Source organism: Leptonotus elevatus, chromosome 9 (assembly GCF_054856555.1).
Source record: "Leptonotus elevatus isolate MCC_2025b chromosome 9, RoL_Lele_1.0, whole genome shotgun sequence".
NCBI lineage: Eukaryota > Metazoa > Chordata > Actinopteri > Syngnathiformes > Syngnathidae > Leptonotus > Leptonotus elevatus.
Window position 1 is genome coordinate 15,491,247 of NC_141247.1, and position 22,131 is coordinate 15,513,377.

The following is a 22,131-nucleotide window of genomic DNA, read 5'->3' on the forward strand; positions in this document are numbered from 1 at the left end:
CACACACGCCGCGTGATTGACTCTGCTGTGACGTTAGCGCAGGCAGTCACCCGAGTTGGCGCCTCACCTTCCTCCACACGGCGATGAGGATGATGATGGACAGGATGATGATGACCACTAAGGCCAGGACTGCTGCCAATACTGCCACCTGGGAGAAGAGAGCTGCAACACAAAAACACAGCCCTTTCAACATTTATTCGATACTAGTACGATTTGCTTTTGTACTAGTATGCTTTTATTCTCACTAGTAAGACGAGTGCGACTATGTCACCACTGGATAACATTCATGTGCACTAGAAAAATCAAGGTCACACTAGTCAAACTACTACATTACTAGAAAGCACACAATTGTGCACTAGTCTCATTCACTAGTGAAGCGCTAGGGGTTAACTAGCTATATTTTAGTAGTAATAGTAGCATGCAGTCCACTACAGTATGACATTTCTGCGCACTAGTGGAATGATTACAGGGTACTATAGGTTAATAATGTGGCAAAACTGTGCACTAGTTGATATCTGCTCACTGCTAATTAAGCACTAGATAGTCTCTAGTAGAAATTGTTGTACTACTAGCGTACAGTTGTCAAAAGGGGACATTTTCCCCACAACAAAATACAATTTTCGCATACTAGGGTATAGGATGCACTAGTAGTACTAGTAACAAATAACAATGACATGTTATTAGGCATCACTGCACTAGTTGACATCTGCATGTTACAAGTGAAGCACTAAATGTTAACTAGTCGATTTTTTTCATGATACTAGTAGGACTTGTAGCATGTGATAGCAGTTGTCATTTAGTGAACATTTTTGCCTCACAAGTAAAATGGAGTTGTTATACTAGTGCACCCTCATCGTTCTACTAGTGCACAGAATAGAATAGTGGGGGGGGGGGGGCATGTCACTCGCGCACTCTAGACAATCAGCAACATTCTTTATTGAGTAGCCTACTTTCGCCATCTCTGTACACAACAACTCGCTATAGACATTATGGAAAGCTAAAAGAATGTTAGCGTAAGAAAGAAATATGTTGACTTACAGTATTTATGCGGCAAATATTTATGACTTTAAGTACAACATCAAATGTTACTATTTGATGAAGCCGACCACCACGTTGCTAAAACAAACTTTTCCGCAATAAATCTTGCGAAGTGAAGCTTTTTAGCAACAAGCCGACTGAAGTGTTTGTTTAGCTCGCCCTCTTTTTATAGCTTGTTTTGTTTTCCTGAATTTATTATGGAAAAGTAAGCTGTCGGCTGCAGTGCTCTACAAAAGTCATCATATTTCTTGGCGACCATTTACGGCAGTCATTTTAACATTACAAATGAGTAAATAGACATATTCAGTACATTAGCAATGAGCAATGACATTATTTAGTTCGGTTTAAGTGCGGCAGGTTCCCACAAGTTTACACAGTTTATCTGAATTATTTGTTGTTTAACGTTTTTCGCATTAATGGTGTGTACGGTATGTTTAAGTCCTGGGAATTTCCCTACATGCTTTACAATTAAAAATATCCATCCATTTCCTATACCGCTAAACCTTATTAGGTTGGCGTAGTTGATTTTAGGCGAGAGGTAGGAACCTTGAGCCGGTCACCAGCCAATTGCAGGGATTTGAACCCAGAACTCCTGAATGTGAGGCAGACATGCTATCCACACCACGAAAACAAACATACATGACATCATTTGCTCCTTCAAGACACCTACTGCTGGACACCAGTTTGACGTCTCGCCTGTCCACCTTCCCCGCCTGGTTTCTGGTCTCGCAGCGAACCGTGACCTGCTGCGGCTTGTGGAAGGTCAGACGGCTCCACACCTGACTGGTTTTACGGCTCTCGCTGTGGGTGACGTTGGTCTGGATGCTCAGCACCTCAGCATCTGGGGCCAGCGGTTGCCATATTGAAGTCTTGTTATCGCACCTGTGGGACAAGATGAGTTTCCGCGGGATGTCAAGGCAGGTGTTTCGCTTCATAGTGGTCATCGTATGGTGGCTTACTTGAGCATGCTGTCACAGCTGTACCACTCTATGTTCGGGGTCGGGACCCCCTCAGCCATACAGGTCACGAGGTGCCTTTTCCCAGGAAGGTGGTGGTCGGTCAGATCTTTAATCTGAGGGGGGACTAGATAACCACACAGACATGGGCATAGGATTGGTCATCTTGATTAAGGTTTCCTTACTTAATTTACCGTCCTTACCGTCTTATGTAATCGACTACCCTTACCAAAAAGTAGTATACTTTAAGTACATAATATAGAGTATACTTAAGAATATCTAAGTTTATTTTTTAAGTGTACTTATTCTTGTACTAAAAGTAAACTTGAAGTTTGTTTCTTGGGCTGGGGAGGAGTTCTGGTGGGGGGTGTCTGGTCGGTGCTGGATTTCACCTTCCTTGGTTTTCTTTGGTCCCCTCAGGTCTCCTGGTGTTCGGTTTAGGTGAACGGTATGAGATTTTTTCTAATAGGTTTTCTGGTGAGCTAACAAATACACGCACGCACGCACGCACGCACGCACATACACATACTCACCCACACAAAAAAATAAAATAATATATATATATATATATATATATATATATATATATATATATATATATATATATATATATATATATATATATATATATATAAAAAAAATAAAAATAAAAAGAGCAATGATGATGACATTTCCGAATGAACAATACTGAGCTCTTAAGAAAAAAAAAAAAGAAAAAATAATAATAAAAAAAAATAAGTAAACTTGAAGTAAATTGGGACTAAATTGGAACATGTTAGTACACTTAAAAGTATACTTAAGTATATTATAAAGTATATTAACTCTATTTCTATTAGTTTATCATTTTTTCCCCGCTTTTGTTAACAAGAGTATGAAAACCTATTTTTTTTTATTGCACATTTAGAACAAATATAACATGTGTTATTAATCGTGAGTTAACTAGTGAAGTCATGCGATTAATTACGATGACCTAATTTTTTAAAATAAAAAGATTTGAAAAAGAAAAGATTATTAAAAATTAGGGGCGTCAGGCGATTACAATTTGTCACTGTAATTAATTGCATAACTTCACTAGTTAACTCACGATTTTCTTTTCTAAATATACAATAAAAAACATTCTAGGTTTTCATACTCTTGTTAACAAAAATGGGAAAAAAAGCGTTAAACTAAAACTAAAGAAATAGTTCAAATGAATTTTATACATCTATAGCCGTCAATGGCAGTGAATGAGTTAATAAGTATACTTAAGCATACTTTATAGTATATTTAAGTACACTATGGGCTCTTTGCACAAATCCACTACATCCTGAACTCAATACCACTCCTTCGTTTCCTGTCTTTCGTAATTGGACAAACTGATTAATCCAAGTGTGTCTGGCCATTGTCGTTGTGGTTACTGAGGTCAGGCACACACCTGCATTAATCAGTTTGTCCAATCATCAAAGAGGAAATGAAGGAGTGGTACTGATTTCAGGAAGTAGTGGATTTGTGCAAAGATCCCATTAAGTATACTTTGTGGTACACTTCTGTCCACAGTTAAGTTTACAGCAAAAAGCCAAATTATGAATTGACAGGGATCGAACCAGCAAACGCTGGTACTATTGGTAGCCACCTTAACCTCCAAGCTATCCAGCCTCATGACTGGCTTTATAAATAAATGTAACCTATAATTCTGGTTCCTTACTTAGCGAGTGCCTTCTAAGTATATACTAACTACAGTATGTAAACTTTTAGTGAATGTTTTAGTATACTTACAAGTACACTTAACATTTACTTGGTGGAGTATACTTCCAATAAGTACAAGAAAAGCAAACCGGGAAATACAGTATACTCTCCTAATTTTGGGTATACTTCAAGTATACGTAAATAAACTTCATTCTGGTATTCCAATTTTCAAAGAATCTCACCTTGGACTTCCAGGTCAAAAGTCACTTCCTTAGTGTCATCGCCATTGGTGACCCGGGCAGTGTAGAGCCCCCTCTGCTCTGGTCTTACCCGCACCAACGTGAGGATGCTGACATATCTGAGAGGAATACGTAATAACTTGAATAGGACAATGGTGAGCATTGGTCAGTGAATTAAAGTTATACAAGCATCCCATTGTATGACAGCAACTAACCAAATAGTTATTACAGATGGTGTGATGTTAACAGCAATGCCAATGAGCTCATTCCAGGCCGGGGACTTTTTTTTTTTTTTACCCCCCACAATAAAAACAAAACTAACACAGACTAGATCACAGTAATACAGTGCCCCCTACTGATTAGAATGGGAAGTACAAGCCACTCACAGGTTGCACACAATTCTAGAATTGTTTCAATGATTCCAAGACTTTTGTTTATAGTTCCTGTGTTATGGTTATGGGGTAAGCTCCACCCACCATCGGAGGATATCGTGTTACACTCTGCCTTATCTACCAATGACTGACAAGAACTGGTCGTCTCTGGGGGGGTTCTTCTTCCGAGGAGGCTCAAGCGCTAATTGCTTTAAATGTGTGAGCGTTGCTTGATGCCTGTGATCCTACCTGATCTCGTGCTCTTGTCTGTTCGTGATGATTTTGTCTCCTTTGATGGCAGTGCCGTCTTTGCTCCAGCTGACCTGAGGGGGAGGGTAGGCTTGCACCTCCACCTTCAACTCGACGTTCTCCTGCAGCTGGGCCGAAACGTGTCGATTCTCAGCCGGATGTAAGGACACGAAGCCTCGTTCTGAGGGGAAGATGTTTACATAGATAATTAGCCAAACAATGTTTAAAATTAATATAACAGAGAAGCACTTATTCATGCAGAGCTCACTACTTCCCCCAGCATAAAATTTGAGGTAGACATACGAGACCCCTCTTTTCTACTGAAAAAAACAAAACAAAAACTAAACATGACTGGCAGCAGCATGGAGCATTTGAAGATTTTCATAAACATGACACACCTCACTGCAGATAGAATAAGCAACCGCTAACTCTCAAAGGGCAAAAACACTATAAAATGAATTCGGTAGTTCTTGAGGAGATCCTCACACTGGACTTTAAGGCACCCCACATACCCGAGCGCTGTACAATCTGCGACCAGTGTTGCCACAGTTACAAAAACGAAATAAATAAATATAACTTTTTTTAGTACTTTACTCATGACTTGCTTTAAAAAGTAACTTAGTTACTTTAACGATGACTTGTTTTTAAAAGCAATTCAGTTACTTTAGTGATTACTTGATTTTAAAAGTAACAAAGCTAGATTACAAGTTGCTTTAACCAGGAAATACTCAAGTTCGACAACCATGTTTAACATAAAAATGACACCCGGTTTTGCCGCTATATCGGAAGTGCACTATTACAGTAACATTTAAGGATAAAGTTAGTTTTTGCAAAAGAACGAAAACAAAATAAAGAACCTTTCTGACTTAATATAATTGTTTTTGTTAAAAAAATGAATCTTTTATGGCTTTCAGTTAACAAAAATTGACTACTTTATTTAAATTAAAAGGACAGTCTTTCTAGATTTCACTTAACATAAATACATTTTAAAATGAAATATAAAACACAGTAAAGGCAGTCTTTTCTTACTTGACATAATGACACTTTTTACCGGACTTTTTGCTCGACGGTGGCTGGACAGTTAGTTATTTGTTTGTTTGTTTATTTATTTATTTCGTGAAACCTCATGTGCATTTTTGATTGGCTGTTACATCTATGATGGCATTTACAAGTTTTCATACGTTTTGAAACTTGCACACTGAGCGAAAGTAATACAGGACAAACGCTAGCGTCCAGTCGGGTCACTCGGCAAGACGCTTTACGCTTTTTACCGGTTGGTATCCGGCGTAAAAACTGTGCCAAACATATCATGCAAGTGAGTAGTAGCAGTGATAAAAATAATAATAATAATAATAATAATAATGATAATAATAACCTATAATAGAAAGAAAGACAAGTACATTATACTGATCATTGCATTGCTTTAAATGGCAAGTATAATTTCCAAACAGTTCTCTATAAAAATGTGATGTGTTTTATTGTGTTTACGTGAAGTCAGCTTTTCTTTTTTAACGCTTATGCTCCCATGTGTGATGCTTTGTTTTCTCGGGGGCATGAATAGTGTCAATGGTTTATTTCACACTTTCACTTTTTCTATAACCTAAATAAACACAGCAGATATTAATTTCTTCTAAAAGAAACTTCCTTCTTGGCTTAACTCGTATAAAGTTCACATAATAAGCACTCTCCTTGGTTAGTGAGCCGCAATAATAATCTGTCCTGCGTGAGTTTATTATCTATGTGTGTCTGTGTGTCTGACCGAGCACTGTGATGTTGACACTGGCTGAGGCCGTCTGGTCCTGGACTCCCTCGTGTACATGGCACACATAGTTTCCGCTGTGGGCCAGCGTGGCATGAGGGAAGATGAGGCAGGACCTCATGTTCATGGCCGACAGGACGTCTGTTAGCGGTTCCACATCAGCAGCCTGGAGGGGACATTTTATTCGCACAGTGGTTAAACATCTGCACTATGGGGGGGGGGGTCACTAAGCATGAGGAATCGAGGCGTCAATATGTCAAAGGTACAATTTTCAAGTCTTTCCGCATCTTGATACGATTCGGGCCAGGTTATGAAGTCTTAAGAGTGATGATGGCAAGAGGGAACGATGAACAAAAAAAAGCTCTTTTGGGTTTCCTTCTTACTCACCTCCTTGTCGGGCATGTCCCACGAAAAATAGACCAGCTCGGCCCCGTGCACGGTGCAGTTGACCGTCAGCGGCTCGCCCTGCTTCAGCACCGTCTTTGATGCGTTGATGTAGGCGTCGATGGTCTCTGGGACTGTGGGGGTCGGAGTGATGTTAACGATTCAATGTGGAAGTGAGATGATTAATGTGTTTAACTCATTCACTGCCACTGATGGCTATAGACGTCAAAAATGAATTTGAACTATTAGTTTCACATTTTTTCCCCACTTTTGTTAACTAGAGTATGAAAACCTAGAAAAAAAATGTATTGTACATTTAGAACAGATATAAAATTTGTGATTAATCTTGAGTTAACTAGTGAATTCATGTGATTAATAATAATAAAAAATTCTAAACGCCTAATGCCCCTAATTAAGAAAGAAGAAAAGATTTAAAAAAAATTAGGGACGTCAGACGATTATTATTTTTTTATTGTAATTAATCGATTAATCACAATTTTTTATATCTGTTATATATGCCCAGTAAAAAAATCCTAGGTTTTCATACTATTGTTAACAAAAATGGAAAAAAATGTGAAACTAATACAGTTCAAATGAATTTTTGACGTCTATAGCCGTCAATGGCAGCGAATGAGTTAAAATTCTCTTCACCCACCGAAGATACTGAAAACGAAGAACGCCTGGGACTCTTTCACCTCTCCGTTCAACTTTCCGCGACACACGTAGGTTCTGTCCTCTAGGGCGGCAGTGTAGCCCTCACTGGGGACGTAGAGCCCCTCGACTGGGAGGTCAGTTTCCTTCTCGAAGAGGGAGACGTTGATCTTGGGGTTGGTGACCACACATGGGATGGTGGTCAGCTCACTTGTTTTGCTCAGCATGCCGTGAGCGCTCTCAACAAACCATACTTCAGGGTCTGCGGGCAGAGACAGTCACAGTGTTGAATTATTCCAAATATACAAATTCAGCAGGGATCAAACAGTGGTTTCCCATACCTGGGACAAACACATCCACCTCCTTCCTTTCTCCGCTGTGTCGATCAATGCACTGATAAACCCCAGTGTGCTTCCAGCTTACGTTCCACAGGCTCAAAGCGCTGGATTTGTTGCCATTTTGCACAATTTGGTAGCTCTGCACACCATTTTGGCCCTGTTCTACCTGGAAATAGGGAACGTCATCCCTCTTGAACTCCCAGGTGGTCTCCCCCGATCCCGAGCAGGTGAGAGTGAGAGATGAGCCGGCGGCCAAGACGAGCTGGCCGTCGTGTGGCGTGACCTCCAGGCAGCTCACGGAGACACACAGGAGAACTGCGGTTGACACAATAAGGGAGGGCTGAGATTGGAGGTCACGGAGGTTAAGTCAACACGACATGCCAGATCCTGTTCTGCCGTACGACGTTGACGGATAAGAGTTGTGCGGAGCGGCTAAGTGAGGAGATGATGACGCTTCGTCAATGACAGATTATTGAAATGGGAAGAGGTCAGGTGGGATGTGTCCATCGGGTTTGACATCAATCACACACACACACACACACACACACACACACACACACACACACACACACACACACACACACACACACACACACACACACACACACACACACACACACACACACACACACACACACACACACACACACACACACACACACGCACACACACACACACACACACACACATGACCGAGCTGCATTTGAGAAGACTTTGAGGTAGCATGTATCCCGCTTGGAGAATTTCCGTTTATTCAATTTAACAGAATTTAAAAACAGTGCAAGGAGTGAAAGAGGAATGAAGCTGAAATAGCTTGTACAAGTTTCCACTCCATACTCAAAGGACAATAAATTCACAGGTAAAAAAAGCTAACAAATGAAAAACCTTTTTTTTTTTTAATTACCTATACTGTTGGTCAGTACACGTGTGGTGTTATTTATTTAATTTTAATTTTAATTTTAATTTTAATTTTAATTTTAATTTTAATTTTAATTTTAATTTTAATTTTAATTTTAATTTTAATTTTAATTTTAATTTTAATTTTAATTTTAATTTTAATTTTAATTTATGTTTTCTTTTCTTTATTTATTTACAAATTATTGACCAGTCAAAAGCGTTGAAAATGGATTTCTGTCTTCGATGATGCAATGTTAATGGTTGAACAAACATGCCGTTTTTGGGGTCTCCTGAGAAGTGACTATTTTGGAGGGAGGTACAAGGTTTCTGCCCGACGTCAGCGATATATTACATTATATTATCTAGAACAGGGGTGGACAACTGACGCATGCGGCACACTTAGCGGCCCCTTCACTAATACAAAAAAGAAAAAGAAAACAACATTTTTGATTATTTTATTTTTTTTACAAAGCCAAAAATATGTTTTGAAATACAGGGCGTAAATTTGAAAAAACAAACACACAACTAAGAAAAAAAATATTGTACAATTGTTTTAAAATAAAGCTGAACATTTGCAAGTAAGCCTATGCAAGGATCAACTGTAGTTTTAAGTTGTAATATCACCATTCACCACTAGATGGAAGACATAGTTTAGTTGCACTTTTGCGGGGTCTTACATACAACAACCTGACTCAGCCTAAACTCAGCCTCTTTTTTTAGTACCTCAACAATATTAACATTTTGAGGGGATTATATTTTTTTTGTGTGGAAATTTTTTTACAAAATGAGTTATTGAATGTAGATTTTCTGTTCAGCTGTTTTATGCCATCCTTGAACTGAAAAATTTGCACTGGAAAAAGTATTCACAGTATTCTGTTATTTGTTTGAAATGTATTATGAAAAAATAAATACGTTAAGAGCAGTTATTTTGTTCATGTATAAAGTGGCATTTTATTTTTTGGGTTAGGAAGTGCATGGCCATCTACTGATAAAAATTGTGGCTCCCTCCAGCATTTACATTTCCCATCCCTGATCTAGAATTTTTTTTTTTTCATTTTCATTTTCATTTGTCCTGATTAGAGTGACAGGTAGCCCATCCCTGTTAGCTCTGGGTGAGACAAAATTGTAGTAGTTATAAAAAAAAAAGTTGACTTTTGTATTATGATAGTGTTCCGATGCCCTGCGTCTGTTTGGCTTCCCCTGCGGTCCAGTGACAAAACATTCATTTGTCTCTTCTCACCTGTGACTGCCAAATGGAGGGTGAAGACGCTCACACCCCTCATAGTGGAGCCGATCACTTTCTGCAAGCAAACAGATACAATATTTTAATGTAATACTCTTCAGTATGTCTAAAAATTAAAAAAAAAAATAATAATCCTCACAAATTGTTTATTAACTCATTCACTGCCATTGACGACTATTGGCGTCAAAAATTCATTTGAACTATTTTCATTAGATTTTTTTTTTCCACTTTTGTTAACAAGAGTATGAAAGCCTAGAATTTTTTATTGTACATTTAGAACAGATATAACATTTATGATTAATTGCGAGTTAACAATTGAAGTCATGCGATTAATTATTAATTTTAAAAAATTTATCGCCTGAGGCGATAAAAAAAAAAAAAGAAGATTATTAAAAATTAGGAGCGTCAGGAAAAATGTTTTTTATCGCAATTAATTGCATGACTTCATGAGTTAACTCACAATTAATCACAAATGTTATATCTGTTCTAAATGTACAATAAAAAATTCTAGGTTTTCATACTCTTGTTAACAAAAGTGGAAATTAAAAAAAAAATTGTTCAATGAATTTTTTATGTCTACAACCGTCAATGGCAGTGAATGTAAAATGACAAAAAATTGGGTTTGTGTTCACCGCAATTAGCCTACAACAGTTAACCTCCTTCCATGAGCCTTTGACCTCCTAGCATGATGGATGAATCGTGAAATCCATTAGGTTGCGTTAAGTTGGAGCTGTGTGACAAAGCAATCTGCTTTCAATCAGAGAACAGAGACGACGGACAAAACTCCCAAAAATATTTTTTGCCTTGTGTGGATTTGAGGTGTCTGTCTGCCGCTGGCGATGTTTGATGCCTCACTGCACCAGAACAGAGCGCCAATGTCTGCCTCCTTTTTCTTTGTGGCTCACCAGGGTTGGTTTTGACCGCCAACAAACGGGTCACTGTGTGCATCTTTGCAACGTGTGCACTGGCAACAATGCTGCGTCCAAGCTATTCTCGCACCACGCTGAGCCATTAATTGGCAAGGCTGTAAACAAAAGGGAAATCGAGGACATTCACATAAGCGCTTGACGCAGGAGCGACCTGAAAGGCTTTTGCAGAACTTGGGCATGGACATCATGTCACAAGCTCAATTCATGAAATGGACCTTGGCTTTTTGTCTGTCGCGGTGATTCATGATGACGGACATCATACCCCCAGCTTGGAGTACTCAAGAGTAACAAAGTGTAAAGTCAGAGGACTGGGAGGGAGGCTGTGGGGGTTGTTGATGTGTTTGGACTCAAGGCCTTGCAGAACATAGACGTCTGGAAACAGTTAAGGATGCATCACTGCTAGCATGTACGCAGGACGGTGGGAAAGAGAGAGGAGGGCGGAAGAGAGAGCCTTGGAAGAGTTAGGGTGGAGGAGGAAATGAAGGAGGGACCCAATGGAGAAAAAAAATCTACCGAAACATCGAATTCACTTGGATGATATGTTACTCATTAATCATGATTTAAATGGGAGAGTTTTCCATGGAAAACTTAGTTTCCACCTTGAAGTTTGAAACCAACAACTGTAATATTTCTCAATCAAACCTTTTTTTGGGACAATAATATGTTCTATGCAGCCCCACTAGTCTAAATACGGTATTCTGGTTAATATTGTGTTAGTGGAATATGAGTTAAGAAGCAAAATCCAGCCGTTTTTAATCCATCTCAGGGGGCGGCCATTTTGCCACTTGCAGTAGAATGAAGATGACATCAATGTTGCTCAGGTCTCAGGTAACAACCAATCACAGTGCGGCTTCAGAAAACAGGTGAGCTGTGATTGGTTGGTCATAACTCATGTTCCAAAAATGTAATATTAATCAGAATGTCATATTTAGACTAGTGAGGTCACATATAACATATTATTGTCAAGAAATATTTAAGGTTGACTTAATGACAAGTTTCTAATGCTGAATGATTTATGTAACATGATCTAAAATGTCTGGATTAAAAATTGATCTTCCCCAACTCTTAAGGCTCAAACCTGAGCACACATGATGACATTTTCAGTCGACAGCAAGTGGCAAAATCTGTTTTTAAATGTATTAATTGTACATAAAATTATCAAATTAATTATAGACAAAATATTTACTTCTTACTGCTGAAAATGGATAAATGAGTCAAGTATACTTTTAAAACATAAATATGAGAATAATTACAGTACAATTTGTACTAAAATTAATCATAGTTAAAGTTTCAAAATCAAATTCACTGTCTCTTTAAATGAGTTGCCTTTGGCACTTCCGCTCCCGAAAATGAAAAGCTCTTGAGTAGATCCAAAAACATGACTGGTCCATTTCCTGTCCCGCCTCCTGTTTCTAATAAAAAATTGGTGAAAGAGTAACAGAGGGATACTTTTTTTTTCTTTTTTTTTTTGATAACACGAACATGGCTTGTATGCCAGGGAATGCATATACACAAACACAGGAACACGCACGCGCACACACAAATAATACTTCTCCCCCTTTTTGTCACTGGTGTGTGTGTGTGTGTGTGGGGGGGGGGGGGGGGGGGGGGGCTCACATTCCCACAGTATCCCTCTAGAACTTTCCCAGGACCGCTGATACACTTGGGACCCTGCTTGTGATGATGACGAAAATGGAGGGGTCGCACTCAGCCGCTTTGGGAAGGGAGGGGGCCAAAAAGGGGGAACGCATCCACTGAGGGAGTCGCGCTTATGGCTGCAGAGTGGTGACAGCTGCACGTGACAACAAGATGAAGGCGAGTGGCAGCAGCAAATCTCAAGGTGATGGTCAGTGAAAAAGCCCAACTGTGTGTTTAAGGGCTTCTGTGTGACAATGTTCAAGCCGTATTAAATGTCTTTTTGGAAGTTGTTGTGTCATGTTTGGAACAAGATCTAGTTGTGCTGACATATGGTAAATGAGGCAGAACAAAATGGATTGTGTGAAAACAAGTTTGGAAAGTCTTCAATCAAAACTACGTACATAAAAACTTTGGTTGTAATTCAGTTAAATTGCACACATAAACGTCATTTCACAGCATTTTTTTTCAGAGTGGTACAATTGTGCTGCACATGCTCTCTGTGGTGGCACACAAAAGAATCATTGAATACAAATATTATATATATAACATTTAAAGCTGCACTTTGCAACAATTTGCCGCCAAAATATCTTTACAATAGCCTTTTTATTTGACCATTTATGACAGATTTTTGTTTTTAATTAGTAAATTAACACTATAGCTGTTCAAAATAGGAACTCCTGCAAGACTCTGGCCAATAGTTTTCAAACAGGGTTCAGGTTCGAATTTCCCGCCTTCTGCAGATGTGACGTCATGGTCGGGTTGTGGATGTGAAGAAGGGAAAATGTAATTTCATTTTTCTGCCACAGCTGGCAGTAGTGATTCGAAATTAAATTTTCTGTGTTTACTAGCTTTAAAGTGAGAAATTTAATCAAAACTTGTTAGAATGTAGCTTGCAGGACAGTCAATTTATTGCATTTCAGGTGTACTACATTGATTAAGTATAAATCAGTTGTATTTAACTTTAATAATAGCGTGGAGCCGTTCTTTTGAGTGATAAAAGTGCTGCGAGTAGCGCGCTAATTAGCATTAGCGAGTCAGACTGGAGTAGATCATTACAATTCCTTGCACATCTATAGATTAGAGCAAAAATCATTGTCAATCAAATCATTTTGAGTCAAAAATAGTTCTTAATCGAAAATCGATTCGGAATCGAATCGCAGACCCCAAAATCGGAATCGAATCGTGAGACATTCAAAGATTCCCACCCCTGATATTAATGCTAAAATATGAGCAAATGCAGGAGGTTTTATCATTGAAGATGGACAATTTGCTAAAATGAACTATTTGACCTTAATTCAATGCTTCTCAATTATTTTTTTGTTAGCCCCTCCAGGAAGAAGATGACGTTTTGCACCCTAAACCACACCCCCCCCCCCCCCCCACCCAACTCTCCGTCGCAACTATGAATAGCATCATTTGCCTATAAAATTTTTGTAAGTACACTTCTGCAGAGGAGCTAATCCTCCTTGCATACTCTGACAATGTGCATGCCACTGCCACCTACTGTTGTGGATGTGCAATTACACTTTATGCCAGTACACCCCAAAAAAAGAAGGTACAGGTGTCGGCATGAAAAAAAAAAAAGTAATATTGAACATCTCTAATAATCATGGAGGCCTGACAGAGTCGGCGATGGTACAATAATCACCATGACGGCTGAACTGTGATCCGGCAGCGCATGAGTTTTCTCAGAGTTGCTGGGAATTCAGTGACAGAGTGACCCTTCCCGCTCTCCATAAACAACAGCAGCCCCACTCAAAGTGTGACCGGTCGAGGAGGGAGGATGCTAAAACGGACCGCGGCGAGAGGCGCTCGGCCCACGCGGGCTCATGAGCGTCCCCCCAGCGACTTGTAATCCCACCTCTGGCTTCATCTCGACACACTGTATCTACGTGTTTGATTTAACATCTGGCAATGATGAACAAGTGTGATGAGGTGGGAACCGCTTCCCGGGTCATATTTTCTGCCAAACGCTTGCTCGTTTGTGTCCCGGGGGAGTTGATATTGTACTTTAAAAATAGAAGGATAAGCTTTACCTCGCATGCGCTTGCCGGTTTATTAAGTACGCCTTCATTAATGGAGTCTAACACAAACATTTGGCAATGAAACCTCCATTGGTGAGAGCTAGATTGCTAAGATTGAATTCAATGTGTTTGGAAGAGCAGCTGATTTATCCTAAGAGGAAAAAATTCCAAAAAGGCTTGTGAGCCACAGCTGGCGGGTTCGCACTTCCTGTCCAGGAATCTCTCCTGACCTTGAGTGGGCGTGAGGCTGTGATGCATCAATGAGACAGCAGACCAACAAGACCACTAACCAGAAACTTCTGGAGACAACGGGTCGTCGATCACGCACGTAACGCGTCGACACAAGATGACAACACAAAATACAGTACACGGGCAAGACCACATCGCGCACACAGGAAGTGTCAATCTTAAAAAACAAATATCCAACAGCCCGAAAGCTTAGCAACCCTGGTCAAATATAAGTCAAATCCCTCTTGAAGAATACAATCATCCCCTTTACTAAAGTCTTACGAGGTGATTAGATTATTGAACGGTGTAAATTGGCCTGTGCTGTGGGAAAATAATGACCTGGTGCGGTTTTGTCCAAACAGACCTCCATTTTTATCACCCAGCCAAATCCCCCTGAGGCCAACCTTCCGCTCCCCTGGCAGAATGAACACTGAATCATCAGCGGTTGCGTTTTATGTGACGAGACTCACCTCCAAGGCGCATGCAGTATTCTCCCTCGATGCTCGCCATGAGCGTGAAAAGTTACTTTATTTCAGCTCTGTGGAGTTTGAATAAGCTATTAACTTGTTTGGGAAAAAACTGTATAGCATATCAAAGCTGCAAATAAGAGGTCCTATGCTACAAATTTTAACATGACATTTGACCTTACAATGTAACTTGACCTGGTCAAATATTTTAAATCGCTTTTCATTTCAGCGAATGCAGCCTCCTAATGCTGTAAATGACTCTTCTTATAACCTATAAAATGTCATTGTCATGTCTGGGAAGATCTGGTTTTGGTTGAGGGTCCCGATTGGTCCTGAGTGGGTTCCAGCCCTTCCGGGTTGACCAATCCGGGCCCTCAGCCACTTATGCCTGGCCCCAGGTGTGGCTAGTTACCCAATTAGTGTGAGTGTATTTAATTCCCGGGTGGTGATCAGTTGGCGTGGGATCATTGCCGCTTGTCATGGTCACCACTGGAGTTCTGGCTGTCATTTTGATTTTGTATCTTTTCAGTTTGTTGTTTAGTTAGCATTAACCAGTACCCTGGTTAGTGTTTTCTGTAAAATAAAGCACGGCAGTTTCGCACTCCTGCTGTGGTTCTCCTGCCTCCCTGCATTTTGGGTCCTCCACTTCACACGCCGACAGACACCACGCCGCTCCGTGACCACACCGTGACAGTCATAATAATTTGGAACAATGAATTGTAAATAGGGATGTTCGATACCAATATGAGTACTGATACCAATGCCAATTACCGATACCAATAGTACTTTTGATGCTAAAAATCCCCCAACCCCGCCTAAAAAACCCCACTGACAGATAATTTAAAAAATTATCTATACATCCCAATATAATTTTTTTCCTATTCTAATAATAATCATAATAATAACAATAATAAAACGAAATAAGACTAGGTATTGGCCTGATACTGATACCTGGTATCAGTACTCGCCCAATCCTAATTTTAACTACCGTATTTTTCTTTGTTGCTTAAAGAAAAATACTGTTAACGTTGGGAGCTTTGTTTAAAAACGTTCGAATCAATCTCTAGCAATCGATGACATGAACATTTGCACAGAAAAAATAAAATAAATAATTAAATTAATAAAATAATAAAATAAAATAAAAATTGTGTAAAATAAATATAAAATAATATGAAACTGAAAAATATATATAAAAAACAAGGACACTTAAACATGTTCTAAACATCTCAATAATACAGTAAAGCATTTTTCCTTAAAATTGCATGAAATTAATGGTATTTTTCTATTCTTCTCACTTCTACTTTTGTAAAACGGTGAGTATCGGCTGCTGTCGCAAGTACCGATACCTTGAAATAAGGCCTGCATGATACCAATGCCTGGTATCGGTACTCGCCCGTCCCTAATTTTACAAAAACTACGTTTTTATTTGTGGGTTACTTGGAGGTTTATTTTAAAATGTTCAAATCAATCTAACAGTCCGATAACACGAACATTTTGCTGTTTGCCATTTGCAAACACTATTTATAAAAAAACATTAATGATTTGGAATTTGGACCCTGCATTTGCATTATATTTCTAAAGGTCCAACAGGAAATGAACAACGAACAGAAAAATCTTCCGTTATCTTAACCAGTCTGGAATTGTGTGATGCAAACCAGGTGCTCTGCGTGTGCCACGTATTTTTCGCTGAGTTTAAGTGTAATCACGGGAAAATCAGAACATGCTCAAGTGTACATGTTTAACTTAAGGACGCTATGATCCAGATCAAGGATAGTTGACAACGGAATCAGCCAAAACCAGTTCGCATCATGTGATTTAAGAGCAGCACTGAATCCTTCACAGTTGCATGATCAGATTCTAGTTCGAGCAAAAAAAATGCCTACAAATAAAAAAATCAAGCTGAGATCAGCGTCAGGACGGAGTGACTGTGCAACCACCCCGCTCACATGCTCAGGCAACACATGTTCTGGAAACTGTTTTTGTGGTTTTCCGCCATCAAATTGAGCAGTAAACCGTGTTTGTAGTGGCAGTGGAAGAGAATGACAGGTTTGGATGTGGCTGCCGTTTGATATGACCTTAATGGATTTAGTTCTTTATTCGTTTTGGTGGGGAACCTACACATGAAGATATTGCAAACTGAAACATGTGTGATGTCACTGTACATGTTCTTGTTCTTCTTAAGCAATAAATCCTAATGTTGTCGCCAACTGGGCCTCTTTTCAAGCAGCCTTTTTTTTTTAAAAGAAAAAAGGGAGAAAAAAAAGCCACAAGTCCCACCCACGATTGAAAGTATTTCTGTTCATCTGGGGATAGATGGATATCAAATATTGTTGCAATCACCCCACCTTCCTCTTTGACACTGAAGGGTCCGAGTGAGCTGCGGAGGAGGCCTACGCACACTTGCAGCTCCCTAGGCTCTTACACGCACACCCCACACCCCTCAAAAATAAATAAAAAACAGCTGAACACAATTAAAGCCAACTGTCTAAGTCCCACTCGTTTCCCTCTTAAACAGCACCAGCTTGATAAGAATGGGGGCGACAAAGTAAGGCCATGAGTAATCGGTTCCACTATTTGTGCGCGTTTGGCTAAAATGGAATCAGTTACATTAACTATGTAGCTCTGAAGTTGGAATACAGCTGGGATTTTTTTCACTCAAGTGCAGTGCTGTACGGATTATTTTTTTACCACGGGAAAGCAAGAGGATGTTTTTTTTTGTCCTCCTGTGTCACTGTATCGCAGATTCAGAGAATTTTTGTTGGCGCCAAGACTAACAAACTCATCGAAAAAGAAAGACTCCTTGCCAATAGTGACGCAGACTAATGCATAATGAAAACTGTTTACTTTCATATGCAAAACGCTCTTCAAAACAGAGGTCATCGAATTGGATAATATCAACAAAAATACATTTGATGTATTTTTTTTCTTTTACAAGCAGTCCTTCTTAATGTATTTTGTATTTTTATTATTATTATTTTTTATTATTATCATTATTATTAATAATAATTTTTATCAATGTTTTAATTTAATTTTAAATTTTTTACGTTAGTCTGGTTTGACTGTTTACACCACTGGAGAGAACCTCATTATATTGTTGCAATACACCAGATGGATCTGTGATCTGAGTTGCCAGGATGAGGAAGCCATTTTGTATTCACACAATAGAGGACAGAAAAACAAATGGTGTTGAATATCAGAACGTGTCGGAGCTAATGTATGTCTTTAGCATTATTACAGTTTTAGAACGACAAGAGTGTAACGCGTTTATCCACGGAGTTTGAAGGGCAACATGTAAATTGTAATTGATGTAAACTCGCATGATTTTTATGACAAGAGGTAGTCAACCCCCCAAAAATGTATTGACAATAATATGTTCTATGCAGCCCCACTAGTCTAAATATGGTATTCTGGTTGATATTGCATTAGTGGAATAGGAGTTGAGCGGCAATATCCAGCAGTTTTTATCAATATTAGAAGGCGGCCATTTTGCCACTTGCTGTCGAGTGAAAATGACATCACAGGTGCTCAGGTCTCAGGTAACAACCAATCACAGCTCAGCTCCAGAAAACAGGTGAGCTGTGATTGGTCGTTGCCTCAGCCCTAAGCAACTGTGATGTCATCTTCAGTCGACAGCAAGTGGCAAAATGGCCGCCCCCTGAGATGGATAAAAAAACGGCTGGATTTTGCTGCATAGCTCATATTCCACAAATTGTATATTAAACAGAAAGTCATGTTTAGACTAGTGAGGTCATTTATAACATATTGTCAAGAAATGTTAATGTTGACTTCCCCTTTAATGCGTTTACTGCTATGCTGCTATTAGGCTGCTTAACGTTTGTCTTTACTGTTTTAAAGAAGTGCAATTCAATGGTCCACCACCAGCAGCAAAATGTTCCATTATCAGAAGGAAATTGAAAAAAAAATGTTTTCCCTGCTATCTGTCCCCACGTCAATAAATATAAGGCTTATTAGCTTTTACATGCGAACACGGTTCTGCCTTTGTACTTTCATTATGCGTTTCCTTCCAAAAAGTCCAGTGTTGTAACTCATAATGAAAGCATTTCCTCCTCCTCACGGTGTCCTGCAGGAGAGGCCGTGGCTGAATGAGGTGCAGCTGCCTTGTCAGCGCTGTGCCAATGTGGTGGGAGGGAAACAAGGAGGGCGCCAGATGGCAATAACACTTAGTGCTCTTCATTGAAGATACCTTTGGAATAAGTCTCTAAGTGCAGCATTAAAGACGTGGTGACTAATTGAGGCCTTACGAGCCACGTTCAGTTCAAAAGTAGTGATTAATAATGAATCAGCCAATAACTGACCGCCTCAGGACGAGTCACTGAGTGTTGTATTTGAATATAAATTAAAAAAAAAACAACTTAGCTAATATGGATTGTTTTTTTTTTACACACTAGTTTAAGTAGCATTTAGCTAACAAGGGAAGGGGGGGGGGGTCGGACTTATTTAGTAACACGTGAGCGTGACATAACACTATGTGAGCTGAATCACACTGCTGGTATGTTTTGTACATGGTCGTAATGTGAAGCACATTTTTCAGAGTGGCTGGCATGTGGCGAGCGCCGAGGGCCAGGAAACAGCTGATGACGGAGGATTAGGCCCGACCCGGCGGAATGGAGCCGACCGCATGAGACGAGCGCGTACGCACCAGGAATTTGATGGCCACTGAGAAACTTTCAAAAAGGTGAGCGCTCCCATTCAATTTCACTTGTTGTTGTCATTTGCTTTCCAAGTCTCAGGATGAGACATGCTTGAATATTATGGAGAGTACAGTAGAACACAAACTACTGATTCAGAACTATGAATGGTGTTAGAAATAATCCAGGTTCAAATAGTCTTGGTCATAAAATGTTTATTAACTATATAGGTAATGTTTGTTTTATTATTTTTGAACTGTCATAAAAGTTTAAGAAGTTAATGAATATAAAAAAATTAATTAATACTAACCACCCCCAGACACACACACACACACACACACACACACACACACCCACACACACACACCCCACACACACACGTGTTGTCACGCAAAACATCGGTTTCACCATGAAAATGTGGAGCAGCTTTTGGTGCCTATTGGAATCCAGCATTCAAAGCAAACATGGTGAAGCGACATTTAGCCGTTATGCCGCATGCAAATTGAATAAGCTTTCAACAGAAATTAAATAATTTTTAAATCAATTTAACTCCGTTTTAAAAGCTGCTTTTATTATTTTATTTATTTATTTATATTTATACATTTTAAATGTTGTCAATGTGCATTATTTTAGTCATTTTGGTTAGCTATTTTCTCAGCTTTGCTCGTAATTGTCTTGTAAATGATTTCAGGTGTTGATCCTGCATATCTTCAATATATAATAAATGAGACTTCAGTGTTTTTCTGATATATGACCGTTGATGGTAAAAGTATGGCATGCACGTGATTATCCGCCAGCTACGAGAAAATGCCACGAGCCAAAATATCTAAAGAGCTGTCTCCAATCGACAGCCAGAACTCATCCAAAGGAAATTCCAAAGAGTGGAGAGAGAGAGGAGCAGATGCATGCCAGCGTGATGAATCCTCAGCTCCATATCAAAAAAGGTCATCTGCATACACAAGATGGATGTGCCATTTTTTTCTGACCCAGCGCTGTGTTCAGGTGCCGAACATGTGTCGGGCGAAGAAAAATATGCATGCCGCGTGCGTTCCCGGGCCATTAAACAGCTCACATTTCCATCGTGTTGCTCCCTTCAGGTGGTAAAAGCTTCTTTTGTGATCAACACAAAGCAGTGATGTTATCAAGGATGCCAGGTTGGATCTCATCTTTCCTTAAGCTGTTTGGGTCAAGCCATTGAAGAACAAAACGGCGAGGATTGTCGCTTCACTCGGGCGACCGAGGAGTGTTTGCGCAAACAAACGCTTTAGGGAAAAGACACAAAAGTGCAATGATGCCGGTGTTGTCCAACCGCAGGACACTTTGTGAAACGAGTTCTCTCAGCGAGAAGATAAACATTGTAAAAAGGTGCAGTGCGAAAAGGGGGTGTCTGTGCAAAGAGACGCAAGTCGCTAACATGTTGATGTTTGAACAAGTTCGATTGTAAGTCTGTTGTGTGCGCATTCTCAAATGTATGGGCAACAAATATCACTGGTGCGAATACTACGGCAGATTTGACTTGCCTAAAGTTTGTCTTCGAGGGTTAAACTCATCGGTAAGGTGTCACTAACAATAACAGGCAACATACACCATGACAAGCACTTACCTTCCCGAAGATCCCGAAAACCAGGACGAGCCTCCACTCTTCTTCTTCTCTAAGTATCCAGACGTGATCTCCTCCTTCTCTTCCTCTCGAAATGAGAGTAGAGACTTCCAGCTGCTCGTCTCTGCAGGGGCTGCTGCTTCAGATGTGGAGATGTCTCAGATGTTCAGAGTCCGACTCTGAGGGGGCTGTGAGGTTAATCTGCGCTGTCCCGGGAGCCTGTTGGAGGATGGATGCCTCAGAAGCGGGCTGTTTGGATAGTCAAATCACAGCACCGCAGGGGGGGGGACTCCTCTCCTCTGTCTCAAAGAGTTATGCTTAAAAAAAGGAAAAAGAAAAAGAAGTTCTCAATGGAGACACGCATATACACTCTATTTCCCAGACACGTTCACACGAGAGGGGAGAGTGTCAGTGGTTCGGACCTGCTGGAGCTCGAGGAGGCAGGGGAGGAGGGGGGGGGGGGGCTGGGAGAGGGGAGGGGAACTAAAAGCAAGAGAGGGAAGTTTTAAAAGTAAAAGAGGCAAAGTAAGGGAGACCTGAAAAAAAAAATACAGACTGGATTGTGTGTATCATTTGTTTTGAATGACGAGAAGCTTGGAGGTGAAGTGAGACAGTCCCAGTTGGCAGCAACAATCTGGACCGCATCAAGCCCTCCATAAAACAACAAACACAATGAAAAGGAGAGGGAGAGGAGGAGAGAAAGAGGTCCAGGCAGGGAGAGGGGGGAGAAAAAAAAAAGGTTTTGGCAGAGTTGGTGGTGGCCTGCTTGGGAAACAAACAGGGATCCTGTCTCAGTTTCACAGGAA

At 40.0% G+C, this 22,131-nt stretch overlaps 1 protein-coding gene across 1 annotated transcript in view; it reads right to left on the reverse strand.

The window, feature by feature from the left end:
* Positions 1–21,717, reverse strand: part of pdgfrb (platelet-derived growth factor receptor, beta polypeptide) — a 33,514-nt gene extending 11,797 nt beyond the window's left edge. Inside the window, exons 1-11 of the mRNA XM_086085581.1 lie at positions 21,329–21,717; positions 9,788–9,848; positions 7,654–7,965; positions 7,317–7,574; positions 6,665–6,795; positions 6,278–6,443; positions 4,519–4,699; positions 3,902–4,017; positions 1,998–2,121; positions 1,709–1,920; positions 68–162 (exon numbers count right to left, since the gene is read on the reverse strand). Coding sequence (XP_085941707.1) covers positions 68–162; positions 1,709–1,920; positions 1,998–2,121; positions 3,902–4,017; positions 4,519–4,699; positions 6,278–6,443; positions 6,665–6,795; positions 7,317–7,574; positions 7,654–7,965; positions 9,788–9,830 — 1,638 coding nt within the window. The 5' untranslated portion in view covers positions 9,831–9,848; positions 21,329–21,717. The remainder of the gene's footprint in view (positions 1–67; positions 163–1,708; positions 1,921–1,997; positions 2,122–3,901; positions 4,018–4,518; positions 4,700–6,277; positions 6,444–6,664; positions 6,796–7,316; positions 7,575–7,653; positions 7,966–9,787; positions 9,849–21,328) is intronic.
* Between the last annotated feature and the right edge of the window lie 414 nt (positions 21,718–22,131).